Source organism: Eucyclogobius newberryi, unplaced genomic scaffold (assembly GCF_026437365.1).
Source record: "Eucyclogobius newberryi isolate DKJ021-1_F unplaced genomic scaffold, fEucNew1.0.hap1 SCAF_7, whole genome shotgun sequence".
In the NCBI taxonomy this organism is placed as follows: Eukaryota; Metazoa; Chordata; class Actinopteri; order Gobiiformes; family Gobiidae; genus Eucyclogobius; species Eucyclogobius newberryi.
In genome coordinates this window covers 26,269,580-26,284,135 of record NW_027316389.1, presented here as the reverse complement: position 1 = coordinate 26,284,135, position 14,556 = coordinate 26,269,580, and the positions used below count along the sequence as shown (strand labels likewise).

Genomic DNA, 14,556 nt, shown 5'->3' with positions numbered 1-14,556 from the left:
AGCTGGGGTTGAATTGACAACGTTTCAGGTTATAAGACCATTGACCCTCTAGTCACTGGTCAGTGTTATTAACATAAGATCATTGAACACATAGAAGGATGAGCTGATTCAGTAACAGTAACATAACTTTAGTGGCAATGCTGTTGTATTTTTTCTTTTCATTTTTAACATATTAAGAACTACGTCTTCTACTTCACCAGATTCTCATTAATACCCTTAATGTTGTTTTACTATTATGTATAATCCCCATAACCCAAATTATGTTCTATAAATTTGAAATATTTTAATGTAATAATTTGTTAATATCCACTTTGCAATTACCCTTATAGCAGAGGGTTGCTTGTTTTAATCCCACTAAATCGTGTTAGGCCTCATTTGACATATTGCATTGGGAGCTTTCTTCTGTGAAGCCAGGTGCACCTAAGTGAGGTTCACCGCGGATCAGACGTGATAAGATCGGCCACTCGTGATCTGAGCATTGTGTCCGCAGCTGCACTTGCCACGGGGTCACACTTGTTCCCTTACGCACCATGGACAGCAACAGCACGCCTTGGAGCTCTGGAGGAGACCAGGAGGCGCTGGTTACCGTGGCGCCGACCATCTTCCCTCGAATTGGTTACAGTATCATCTCTTTTCTCATGTTCATCACCACCTTGTTGACCGTGTTCAACAACGTGCTGGTGATCGTGGTGATGGTGAGGAACTCGTTCCTTCAGCCCATGAACGTTCTAATCCTCAGCCTGGCCGTGTCTGACCTCATGATTGGCCTGTGCGGTTCCCTGGTCGTGACCATCACCAACTACAGAGGCTACTACTTCCTCGGGAAAGCCGCCTGTGTCTTCCAGGGATTTGCGGTCAATTATTTCGGTGAGTTGGGAGATGAAAGTTTATTTTATTTAGGTCCAGTGTCTTGGGGCTAAGAATGTTTTCTCAGGGCCAAAAGGTTAAAGCACAGAAGTTGGCAGGATATTGTTTTCCTTCACTCTGGCTGTTTTTATCCTACTGTGGTTGAGATTACTTTTTTGTAACTCAGATAGCCTATACCCATTTCAGTCATTTCTTCAAATGTTGATATTTTATTCATAGGTCAATTCAGTATTTTAGAATTGCATGTTTGGAAATGATGTTACTGTAGTAGTAGCAGTACATTTTATAATTCAGGGTTCAACAAAATGTTCAATTGTTCGGGCCTATCATAAATTACAATTGTGCTACAAGTCAGAAAACATGTACTTAATTTAATAATGTTGTGAATGTTAAAATATGATAAACCCTTTTGCCATGAAATAATATATCACTTATTATATCTGGGTAACATACAAATCTCTTATTGGTTTGAATGTGTTCAAATACACACACACACACACACACACACTTTGCAAATAATGCCATTTATGTTCGGTGCCAAGAACCATTACTGCCTTAAGATTTAATGTTTGGTTATAACAATAGTAATGAGTTTTATCCCATAAATATATTATATATTGCAGCAAACAAAAACCACCATATGTTGTCATCACATAATATGCTTCATCATAACTATCTCTTCATCATGATCATGATATCTCAGCTTGGGCTGAAAACATAATTTATTTCAACCATCTTGTGTCTCTGACGATTGCTTTCTCCTGAACACATTGCTCTTCTGACCTCTTCTAAAATACCTGGGTCTGCCCTTCACTCACTGCAGTGCTCCTCTGCTGTGCAGGTCTGGTGTCACTGTGCACTCTGACTCTTTTGGCCTATGAGCGTTACCATGTAGTGTGTAAGCCCCGTGCTGGGCTTAAGATGAGTATGAAGAGGAGCTTGATGGGTCTGCTGTTTGTGTGGGTCTTCTGCCTGTTCTGGGCCATTACGCCGCTGTTCGGCTGGAGCGGCTATGGGCCCGAAGGGGTGCAGACCTCCTGCTCTCTGGCCTGGGAGGAGAGGTCCTGGACCAACTACAGCTACCTCATTCTCTACACTCTCCTCTGCTTCCTCGTCCCAGTGGCCATCATCATCTACTGCTACTACAAAGTACTAGCGCGCATGAACAAGGTGTGTCTTTTATACTCTTGTTACTGTAATATTCTATTTTTGTATTCTTTTATTAAATGATTATTTGAACAGCGTCTAAATTCAATTTCATAATGTTCCTTTGGCTCCTCCCCTCTGGGATGGCCACTGTTCTTCTTTAAATGCAGTGATTTGCCTCAACATTTGACATAGGGTTTTAGAACCAAATTGTAAATAAGTGCTTTTAATTGAATGGTACAAATGTAGTCAAACGCTATGGACCCGATTAACCCCGGAGCTCCCTCCTCAGGATGCCACAGGACCTGTCCAACAAGAGTTTCACAGCTATCCACCTCCACTGTAATTAGCATTGACAATGGACTGCTGGCTCCTCCTCAGACACATTGGTCACACTGAGGCACAAAAGTACCAGTCCCTTAGTCTCTACACAACTCAACTCCAGCTGCAGCTTGCTTAGCACCATCATAGTCGCACACATTTACTTCTCCATTAAGGACTAGCTTGTCTGTTAGTTCAGCCCTTCACCAGGAACCGGTGGTCCATAAAAGGTTACATACAGTAAATCATTTGAGCACCACATTAGTAAGGTGCAGTTGTACTCACTTCAATTGTTCTGTTCCAGCTGAACCGGAGCGTGGAGCTGCAGGGTGGTCGGTCCAGTCAGCAGGAGAATGAGCATGCCGTCACTATGGTCCTGTCTATGATCGTAGCCTTCTTCGTGTGCTGGCTGCCCTACACCATCCTGTCAGTGGTGGTGGTGGCAGATCCAGAGCTCTATATCCACCCTCTTGTTGCCACCATGCCCATGTACTTTGCCAAGACCAGCCCAGTGTATAACCCCATCATCTACTTCATGTCCAACAAACAAGTAAGGACTTTATAATGGGGTTGATAAAAACATTTCTTGCTGATGATTATTTTGTTATTTTCTAGTTTCGTGATGCCACTCTGGAGGTGCTGTCCTGTGGAAAGTATATCCCCCATGGTCCTGCCTCTTCCAACATCAGCATGCAGCCGCTCAACAACAGGGAAACCCGGCTCACTCTGACCAGGAACATTCACAGCAAGGTGTTGCCTCTGTGACACAATAACGCATAGATCTAAGGATTGTGCAAATAGTCTCACTAAAGAGCAAATGGGACTGGCCAGTGTTGTTCATCCAGGACATTAGTGTCCACCAAAGTGGTGGAGGTTAGTTTTGAAGAACTTTTTTTTTCTTTTTTCTTGCTAGCAAAACAGAGAATGTTTGCCCAGTTACCAGAAGGTCAGGGGTTCTACAGAGATCTGGGCTGGAACTGGGTGGACTTTCATTTCAAGGAAGATCATTTTGAAGTAAAAATACTTTAAATGTGCACCATGTAACCTTTCTGGTGGAGGGTCCACTATGTGCTTGTATCCATGGAGATATTATTGATGTGTCTAGAATATTCCACACTTAGACATTAAATGTATCTGTCTTGCCTTTGTTCACTTATGAGTGTTTTTATTACTCAATATTACCTTGAAAATCATACATACTTACCTTTAGCAGGCTTGCCTCGCCACAGATCGTATGTGTAACTTGGCCTGGTGGTGTCACCTGCTGGTTTAATGCTATACTGTGAAATATTCTTGGCAACACCATAATATCTCCATGGAGACAAGGAGGTGGCATACCTTCACCAGAAAAGTTACATATTATTATCAATAATATATAACCAATACAAAGTAAAAAGTAATGGCCAAAGAAATTACTCAAGCAGGGGTAAAACATTACAAAACTAGGCTATTGTGGGAAACTACTACTCAAGTATGAAAAACTGTCTGGACCTCAACATCTGATTTATAATTTGAAATTAATGTAATGGAAAGGAATAAATAATGTTCCTTTGAAGAAGCAGTGATATATGTTTTAACATAAGATAATCCTTTATTGTCCCACATGGGGAAATTTCATTGGTGCAACGCAGGTAGATACAGAGGTAGATACAGAAGAACAGATCACTTGAAAAACACTTTCAGTAGAAGATCTCCCATAGACAAATAAATAAATACATAAATACCATTGCATGTGATCACGACAGTAATTGCACATGAATATGTGTCACGACAGCACATAGATTGCACATGAATCACGTTTACTTACATTTACAAAAGTAAATGTAAGTAAAGTACTACCAAAGTGTACCTTTAGATTGTTGATAAGTAGCCCAATTTTGGGCCAAAGGGGCAACTAATAATGAGACTGACTGTGATGTTTAGTAGATGCCACTGATACCCACTTTGTCTTTTTGTTTTAAGGACAATGAGTGTGAATGTTGGAAAGTAACCAAACAGACCAAGGACCAGGACACAAGTCACAGTCCTTTGTGCATTTGTAAAGCAAAAGGCTTTCTTGCATTTTAATAATTCAACACATAAACCTTGCAGGAACTAATTTAATTGACCCCCAGTGTTATTTATAGACTTTCTGCAGAGATAGTTCTGGACAGTGCATTCCACCGCTGAGAAAATTGATTTTACATAAATTACGTTGTGCAGACCCTTCCATATATTCACTGTTAAGTTGGTTCTATAACTTCTCTCACACCTCTCAAATCATATTTATGTATGTATGTAAAAAGCATCTTTTGCAGTATTACGTTATGGCTATGGCAATATTCAATTTCATATCGATGATGCAATTCACAAGTCTTGCCCTTTTTTCCAACTTGCACATTTTCAAAAACACATGATTTGATTTTGCTGCAGTGTGGACGATAGAGGAATAATTTCTTTCATAAGTACCTGTGTGGATACTAGCTTTTCTCAATGCAATTACGCAAGTGGAGGAGGGGAGACCAAATACAACAAATCCTCTCTTTCTTTTCTCACTCTCTCTTTCCTCACCTTCAGTGATAGAGCAGCTAATACAAAAGAGGAAGTCATTTGTTTGAATCAGTTCTGCATTAGCTACAAAAGCACATAATTAAAACAAGGCAAATTTGGCAACACCTTCAGTCTTACTTTACTTCGTTTAAGCTCACAAAATCAAAGAGGAAATGTATGCTCTCTATTCGGTCTCATTTGTGTAAAATGGGATTGAAGTCTATTAAAGACAGAAAAAAATAATGGTGAGAATTTGAAGAAAAGGAAGATTCATATTAGAATTGAATGAATATGCTTTATTGTGTTTGTCTGAACTGCTTTGACATCATCTCTTTCATTCAAATCACTACTAATGAGTTGAAAGAGTAACAGATTTTCTCTTCATCGTGGTACATCATGATCAGATCTTATCAGGCAGTAAGGGAACATTTTGTCCTCCAATTTGATGTGTTAGAAGCTGCTATAAACTAATGAATAAGGGCATACTCAAAGCTGCAGCTCTTGTGCTGTGTTCCCTGTCTGCAGAATGGTCAGCAGTGGTTGCAGTATCAAACGCTGTCCACCATTTGTTATGTATAGATTCTATAAGAGATTACAACATAGACATGATCAAGTGGTCATAATGTTATGGCTGTCTACCATAAAGATGAGAGAGTCTAGTTTTATTGTTTTGCCTGTGGATCTGCTTAAAGGTACACCGTGCAATGTTTCTGGTGAAAGGATTGGCACCCGCTTGTCTCCATGGAGTCAACTAATCAGGTGCAGGTGGTACCATCTGGCCAAATTACAGATCTGTGGAGAGGCGAGTCTCTGTAAAAATGTTTTTCCAACCAATAAATACATACTGTTGAATACATACGAGATAGATTTAAAGGGGACATATTATGCGTTGAATAAAAAGATTCAGTTGTATTTATCTGGACATTGAATTTAGAAAAACAAGACATTTTGGCTCACATCCTCTCAATCTGCGGAGCTCGTCTGAGAACTCAGATTTTTATCCTATTCTGATTAGGCCCTGCCCACTGGGCAGAAACTCCTGACAATAGCCTGTCTGTTTACAGTTTTGCTTGAAACTAATTTTCTATATATCCTAACAGCCCTGTAATGGGCTATAAAAATCCTATTGTAAACTGACTGTAGCAGCGACAGGGACAGATTGTAGCCGAGTGTGAAGCGGCTGGGATGAGAATCAGCACCTCCAAATCCGAGGCCATGGTTCTCGACCGGAAAAAGGTGGCTTGCCCTCTTCAGGTGGGTGGGGAGTCCTTGCCCCAAGTGGAGGAGTTCAAGTATCTCGGGGTCTTGTTCACGAGTGAGGGAAGGATGGAGCGTGAATTTGATAGGCGGATCGGTCTGTCGCGGTCGCTGCATCGGACTGTTGTGGTGAAGAAGGAGCTGAGCTGAAAGACAAGGCTCTCGATTTACCGCTTAATCTACGTTCCTACCCTCACCTATGGTCATGAGCTTTGAGTAATGACTGAAAGGATAAGATTGCGGATACAAGTGGTTGAGTTTCCTCCGCTGGCTGGGCGCTCCCTTAGAGATAGGGCGAGGAGCTCATTCACACTGGAGGAGCTGCTCCTCCACTTCGAGAGGAGCCAGCTGAGGTGGCTCGAGCATCTGTTTCGGATGCCTCCTGGGCGCCAGAATGAGTCTGAGAATGAGACTTATGGATTTATGGAGCCACGTCACAGATTTAGGAAATCGGTTTTCGAAGAGATTGCCTAATATGTCTCCTTTAATGCCCTTCCGTGGAATATTTAAAGGCACAATGGACGATTTTTCGTCGATTTGAGAACTCAGGCGGAAGGCGGCACTCCCCCGTGCGGACTGATACAACACACACGTGCGTTTGTTTATTAGCGCGACGGATCGCATCGCATCTCTCGTCTCCCGTAGATTTCCGTCTGAGACAGCTCGAACTGTCTTTCTCCGTCTTAATTTTGTCCTGTACACTGAGGGAACTATATTATGATAGATCAATGCGCTCAGACACGCAGAACCGTGCTGCTCTCGGGAGACGAGCCTGACGCGGCTGCAGGTGAGCGGTAGGTGCGTTTTATGATTGACACGTGGCAGGACTAATCGGCAGTCCACGCCACGAGGAAATGAGACTCAGATTTGGGCCAAAAAAATCGTCCATTCAACCTTTAATGCAAAGCTATAACATCTCCATGAAGACAGACGGATGGCCCTCTTCCAAATAAGTTACATCGTGCACATTGCCGCCTCACTATGTATTATAAACCAATTCGTCGATAGAGTAGATTTTTTTGGGCTCAAGTGTAAAATTAGTCTTGTTGACTGTTTTGTTTGACTTCACACAGACCCTGATGCTGAATAAAGTGCTTTTCATTTCCCCTTATGCTCTTGTTGTCTTTCTGAGTGGGAAATCTTTCTTCCGCAGCTCTTTTTGTCACTCTTATTGTGGAGCAGTATGAGGTAGTTGATCAGTTTGTCTGCAGTGAAAAACACATTGTGTTGATCTAATCCCAGATTTAGCATAGTCCGTAATCTTTTTTTCACATTTGAGGCAAAGAGCGTTTAACACTATATCTCTAAACAGGATTACATAATGTCATGGTATAATCTCACAGCATGGTTCCTCCTCATTTTTTTGCCAAAAATGTGGAAGTTGCAAGTGGTTAATCTGGCCTGGTTAGTGCAAACCCTTGTGACACGATCTTTTGAGGAAAGCTGCGCTCTCAACCCAGCAGAGCATAACAGTAACTTTTGGTGACATCTGAAGATGGTTATTTTATTCTAGTTTTTCCTGTTCTGGGGTTACAGTTTTTAGAAATGTAATAGTTACCCACAGGTTGTCATATGGGGTCTTTTCATCATTTGAGTATGTATCCTTTAAAATGAAGCTAAAACAGTCTCCATCCATTCTCTTCATTGTTTTATACAAGCCTCTCCAACACTGCCAAAGTTTTATTGATGATTTTACTGAGATGCTTTCAGTTGTATGCACAGACTTTGATGGTTTGGTCATTACAGGTGATTTCAATGTGCATGTTGATAATATTTGTGACAGAAACGCTAAAGAGCTTGATGCTGTCCTTGAAACCTTCAGTCTTACTCAGCATGTGAGGGGCCCCACCCACAGCAGAGGGCACACTCTAGATCTCATAATTACAAAGGGGGTAAATATTTCAAATGTTAATGTGATCGATGTTGCTCTGTCTGATCATTTCTGCGTCTTCTTTGACCTGTCTGTTTCTCCCCAACCTCCGGTTGTTCCTGCAGTTGTTCAGAGGAGACACATAAATGATGGCACAGGTGCACTGTTTATGGAGATTATCAACTTTGAAAATGTTTCATGTTCTAATGTGAATGATTTGTTGAACTTTCTTAGTCTATGAAGACTAAAATTAAGAAAATTAAGCATGGAGAAATGATGATTTGGTCAGGGCACAGAAAAGGGAGTGCCGCAGGGCCGAACAGAAATGCCGTAGAAAAGTCAAAGCTCCAGGTTCAAAAAGAGGTTTACAGAGAGAAGTTGTACATGTACGCATAGCAGGTTCCTGGTGTGAGGCTCAGAACACACGCTGGTTAGATTGTCGGTCGGCACCGCAAAGTCTGGCGTCCTTACCCACTGATCAAGAGCGAGTGCAATACAATGCATTGCAATACATCCATCCATTTTCTACCGCGTGTTCCCTTTCGGGGTCGCAGGTGACTATTTGATTAAATCCAGACATAATTTTTGTAAAATATACATAAATATATATATATATATAAAAAAAAAATTTAATCCATACAAACGTATGGCAATCTGGGAAAAACATGGTTTGAGAAACTTGCATTTATTCTCGCCTGAACCCAAATTGGTCTTGCCTACAGGGAGAAGTTATACTTGAAACTAACAGGGCTTTGTTTACTTGTCTGCCAGTTTCACCTTCAGCTTGGGTCAATAGGGCCTTTTGTGGTCTGAGCGCGTGCAGTTAGACCACAATAGGCCCAGGCGAAGTCAAAACATCTGGGGTTTTTTCCTTCTTTTTTTTACAGTGTCCGGATGATCTTTAGTTTTGTCTGTACACTACGTTTTCATAATTTAAATGTATTTATTCTGTATTTTATTGCATTGTTCTGCAATATTATTTTCATTCATTAATCATCAACCTCTTTATCTCTTTGTGGTTTTATGTACAATTGTAGTTGGTATAAATATAGTGCTGATGAAATATCTGCATGGCCCTGAATAAACTGTAAATTTTTAATTTGTGTCATAATTTGAGTCTTCACACAGAGTGTGATCTTTGGAGTCTTTTATAAAATTTCAAAACTTACAAGACAATAAATCATGTAATAATTTGACAAAATTTTCCCATTTTTCTTTCTAATCCGATACACCTAGTAGGGCCAAGGAAGAAATAAGAAGTCACAGAAGGTCACAGTCTCCTTCACAATGTTTTTACCACTAAAAGCCGTTTCTTCTGAATGTGGTCACTCACTCAGACAACAACAAATTGACATGTAATGTTTTTGATATTGTCATAATGCCTATCCTTAATTCCTAGAGTAATTTGGGCTTTAACAAACATGCTTTCAATTACCCAGTGGCCATTTTTTTCTGCATCCTCCTCTGTGCTTGCCCTGCAGAGCTTTTAATGACTGTGAACGATTATGTCTCCCCTGTGACCTTCTTCTAGTGTGATGTGATAATGAAAAGGGTGGGTCCTGAGGCATAACATGTCTGAGCTTCTAGTTTTTTCCATAAATACTCTACAGGAAGTTTGCTACTCTCACATTTGGAGAAGGAACTCAAGTGTCCAGGACTGACGTTTCAACATGCTGTGATTAGAGATGAGAGAAGCCGTCTATCCTGCATCAGACACAAAGAACAAAACCAGCTTGGAAACATACCTTGAACTTGGATTTATCGGCGCAAACACCTTAATTCTTCTGGCAACATTTTTTGTTGGTATTGCAGCTAATGTTTTTGTTATGCTTGCCGTCTACAAGCAAAAGAGTCTTCAGACTTCCAACAATGCCCTAGTGGTGAATTTGGCTGTCATAGACTTTCTTCGATGTGTCATCGACTGTCCGGTTTTGCTGATAATTGTTTTAACCTTAAATCGGAATTGGCTTGTAAAAAGTAGAATTTGCGATATGCAAGTAGTGTCTTTTTCCTTCAGTTGCTGTATCCAGATGCTGACTCTAGCCTGTATAAGTGCGGAAAGATACCAGGCCATTTCACAGCCCTTCAAAACTGCCCAGAGACGAAAGCGCGTGATGGTGTTTATCCCTCTAACGTGGATAGTGGCGATCGCGGTTGCACTAATTTGCCTGGTGTTCCTCAAAGATTCTCCTGTTTATGTCAAATGCAAAGGAGTTGGGAAAGAAACGCTTCAAGTATCTTACGACACATATGGTCTCTATATGGTGCTACCTTTGTGGGCGGCTTGTTTTAGCATCATTATAGGTTTCTACGCTCGCATCTTCATCCTGATCCGATCGCACAATAGGAAGATTTTCGATAAAGGCATCATTCGCCAAAAGGCCTACAAAACAGAACTTAAAGTTATTCAAGTGGAACCGACGGGGACACAAGCTGCACAGAAATCACCCAGCAAAGATACAGTGCCTGCTTTGTTGACCCCCAGCCTCCCACAATGCGTCCCTCCAGGCGCCGGGAATGAAAAGGAAAACACATTGGAGGTAATTGAATTGGAACAGCCTTGTAAGAAAGCAATACAAGATGGAGGGAAAGCTTTTGAATGTGAGAAGCCAAATACTACAGGAGAAAATGAAGACCCAGTGGATGGTGTTAAAAGCTCAACCTCCAAGTTACAGCAAATGTTGGACAATCTGAACTTAGAAAATTCAAAAGAAAAAGTGCAAAATGACAAATCTGGCCTGGAAAATAACCTTGACGTTCACCCTGCTGCGCAAAAAAACATTCAAGAGCAGGTTTCAGATGAAAAGATGAAATCTAATAATGATGCAACAGTGGTTCAAGTGGCCCCAATGACAAATTCAGAGGACCCAGCACAGGATACAGAGGGGGCGGTGTGTATGATGCCCTCAAAAGCAAACAGAGAGAAGGCAAGCAAAAAGAAGGAGAGCAAGATGGCCAAACGCGCCGGCTACATCATCGTAACCTTTCTGCTGTTCTGGCTGCCGATCATCACCACCACTATTCTCAACTTTGCACTGCACAGAAATAAGTATATTCAAGTAAGTTATGAAAATTATTAGTATTAGTACTTTATAAGTTTCATTATGTTTTGGGAGAGAATTTTGCAAAGGGTGATGCCATTTTAATGCACATTTTAATTACAGAATCACATCATTTCCCTCCAAATTATTTGAGTAACTGCTTTGTAATAGTTTTCCTAAAACACTTTTGCAGCGTTGACTAACCAATCTCTAAATTGTCTTGGTAGCGTCACCTGCTTGTTTCCAACAGGATACTGTGAATTCCAGGCAAAGCAATACTATCTCCATGGAGACAAGGAGTTGCCGTATCCGCCTATTCCTCCCCCAACCCAGTTATGCCACACACTTTGCATTGTGACTATATTAGCAAATGTTTATTTTTGACTCTATATTTTTCACACTCAGTTTAAGGTTAGGGTTAGGGGTATGGGTAGGTTTAGCAACAGTTCATTTGGTGAAGGTTCGGTTTGCTAACGGGGTCTGGGCAGAAGTGTGTTGATGCACCAGAAAAGATACATAGCATCTTTTACAACAAAGTAATCAACTGATATTTCAATTCAACAAAACAGTATACTTCTAAAATTAGTATTAAGGGTACAATATGTAAAATGTTTGGTGGAGTATACTACACGTCTCTATGGAGATACTATTACTTTGCCTAGAAAGTTCCACAGTAGGGCCTTTAACTACGGTATATATTATATAATATATTATAGTATATATATATATTATATACTTTATATTTAAGCAGATAGAACCACCAGCTGAGGTCACAGGTCAAATGTGTGCAGAGACTGCTCAATAAACGAATGCATGTTTTCCAAGATATCTTTGAGTCAGACAGTTTACTGCATGTCCTCCCCTCTCTCATCCCCCATTTCACTCTCTCCTCTCCTGTCTAATAAAGCCTACAGGCAAAAAAAAATCTTTAAAAATGGCTGAAACTGAATAAAAGTAAGATAAATATGTTTATGTATATACATTTTTCCAGGCAAGGCTACAACATCTCCATGGAGACAAGCAGGCATATTACATGTGTTATCTTACGTGTGATGATTAGCCCACAATAATTATCCCAATTAGGTTAATTTTTAAATGTATTTATTAAATGAGACAGGGACAATACACAATTAACCTTAACAGGAGAGATGCATTGTTACAGGTTGTAGCTCCAGTGCTAATTTCCACTTGGAGTACCAGGGCAGGCTGATGTTATAGTCCATAAAAACATTCAAGGATAATGGTATTACAATGACCGGTCATCCTTAAAATTCTGTAACCTCATTCACAACCAGTCCTCTCAACAGCATAAAATCATCTCTTTTACTTTTACTTATATTCATTTCCTTAACCAACATTGACAAAATGATAATAATGATTTATTCCAATACCATTCCATCCATGATTGTATTCCGTTTCTCTTCCAGGCTGCTGTGATCGATGACTGGGAGGTTCTGTCCGTCTCTGTGGCCTGCATCACCTCCCTCAGTAACCCCATCACATACGCCGCCGTCAACCCGCAGTTTAGAGCCGAGTTTTACCGCCTGAGAAATAAAATTAAATCGATGTATCACAATACAGTTTTGAATTAAATATTAAATCACCAAACCAAAGTGTTTTTTTTAACCAATATTGTATTCATAGTACAAGTCACAGTCATCACTGGCGGAAAGAGTAAACATGACGAATACTATTTAAAATACCTGTTACCAGTTACTTTTTAATGCAATTGTAGCGTCATTTTAGATTTTTAGCTTGATCAATTAAACACCACAATCAGTGCCTTTATGTGGTTGTGGGTGGAGAAAGCAGCAGAGGCAGCAGTGAAACAGCCGACCATTGGGTTGATTGGGACATGTATTGTACTCAGAAACTCTTAGATTTTAAATGTAATGAAGTAAAATTGCATGACTAGACAACTCAAAAAAGTACAATTATATACTGTATTGAGATGGTAGTGAGTATTTTTAGTATTTAACCAATTAAGCTTTGAAGAAAAAAAAATCTCTGGTGGAAATTCAGTTATTGAATATAATGTGTTTCATTTGGTGTAATGAAAAAAGATCAAAAGAAAAACTAGATCTAAAACAGTGTGTTAAAGGTACTCAAATGTGCGTAACTCACTATTTGCAGCCTTGGGTAATCCTGTGAAAGAGGCTTGGAGCTGACTTGAGCAGAGTCTATCGCCTGTAGAGCCGAGGCACCACATGCTGCTTGGACAATCATCTCAGCAGGGGAGGTTACACCATCCCCAGCCCAAACAAGTGTACAATTCCCCCCTTGAGACCTCACATGACGACCCACCACAGTCAGGTTCACACATGTCCTACAATGGCACTGTCAGCCTTTGGAGGCTAGAACCTGCTTTCAGTGACTTCTTTTGCATCATACTCCTTTACTTGAATTGTAATATTTGTTTGGAACTAATCACTATACAAGGGTTAAATTGCCCTGAGAACACATTTTGTTTTTCATATATATAGTGAATTTCCAGTTGCATTTTTCTCCTGGGCAGGCTGCTGTTTTGTTATTTTTACTTCAGTGTGTCACCTTTCCCCTAAATAGTTAATGTTAAATAAATGTATTTCAAACTTGTAATCTAAATTAATTACTTTGGATCAACAAAAAATAAATAAAGGGTGTCAAATATAAAGCTAACAAGTCTTATCCGGCCCCCCAGACAGTCCCCCCCAGGACTAAACCAGGACTAGAACAGGACCAAACAAAGTCTTCAACAAGGACGATGTAGGAGGTATGAACGCAGCTTTCTCTTCAGCATACAACTGTAAACTGAACTCAATGTTTATGCATGTGCTTTTGCCATGCGGTGCCTATTGTCTGCTGTTTAGAAGTGACAGAGGAAGGATTTAGTGATTTGGGGTAAGACTGATGCTTTGGTAAACTTGTTAGCATGTTCTTTATGCTATAGTATCTGAATAACTGTTAATATGTTACGTTAACATACCAGACACTTACCACAGTTCTGTCTGTGCGTCATGTAGCTGAAGGTGTTACATAAGAATACGTACACCTATTCACCGTGTTGTTGTGCTCCAGTATTGATGGTTTATACTTGTCATAACCCAGTCTTTCTTCAGTATCGATGGTTCATGATTTGTGTAACTCCATCTTGTCATGATACTGATGAGCGTGGAGCTGTCGGTCCAGTGTGGCTCATAATGTGCCACTGTTAGCGTCTGTGTGCGTCATGCAGCTGAATGTGTTATGTTTGCATAGGTGTACCACGCTGTTCGTTCTCAAGATGTTCCTGGTCTTGGATTTTATCAAATACATTTCGCCCAAAAATGAGACTTATACTCCAGTGCGACGTATATATGATTTTCTCTTCTCTATTATGCTTTTTTTTTTGGCTGGTGCGACTTATACTCCGGAGCATTTCATAATCCGGAAAGCATAGTCATAATTTCTGAGTTTTTAGCACTACAAGTCCCACAATCCTTTTGCTACAGCCACCCCTGCCCAGCATCTGCTCACTCAGCGCTGCCGTGCTGCTGGAGCGTCTCC

The 14,556-nt window shown here is 40.5% G+C and overlaps 2 protein-coding genes across 2 annotated transcripts; both read left to right on the top strand.

The window, feature by feature from the left end:
- The first annotated feature begins 170 nt into the window (after positions 1-170).
- On the top strand, positions 171-3,208 carry parietopsin. The gene is made up of 4 exons (XM_072435927.1): positions 171-867; positions 1,709-2,037; positions 2,639-2,884; positions 2,950-3,208. The coding sequence occupies exons 1-4, from the start codon at positions 531-533 to the stop codon at positions 3,097-3,099; spliced, it is 1,062 nt and encodes a 353-aa protein (XP_072292028.1). The 5' UTR covers positions 171-530; the 3' UTR covers positions 3,100-3,208.
- Positions 3,209-9,658: 6,450 nt separating this feature from the next.
- LOC140348497 (D(2) dopamine receptor A-like) lies at positions 9,659-12,623 on the top strand. Its single transcript, XM_072434433.1, has 2 exons — positions 9,659-11,049; positions 12,459-12,623. The coding sequence occupies exons 1-2, from the start codon at positions 9,676-9,678 to the stop codon at positions 12,621-12,623; spliced, it is 1,539 nt and encodes a 512-aa protein (XP_072290534.1). The 5' UTR covers positions 9,659-9,675.
- The last annotated feature ends 1,933 nt before the right edge of the window (positions 12,624-14,556 follow it).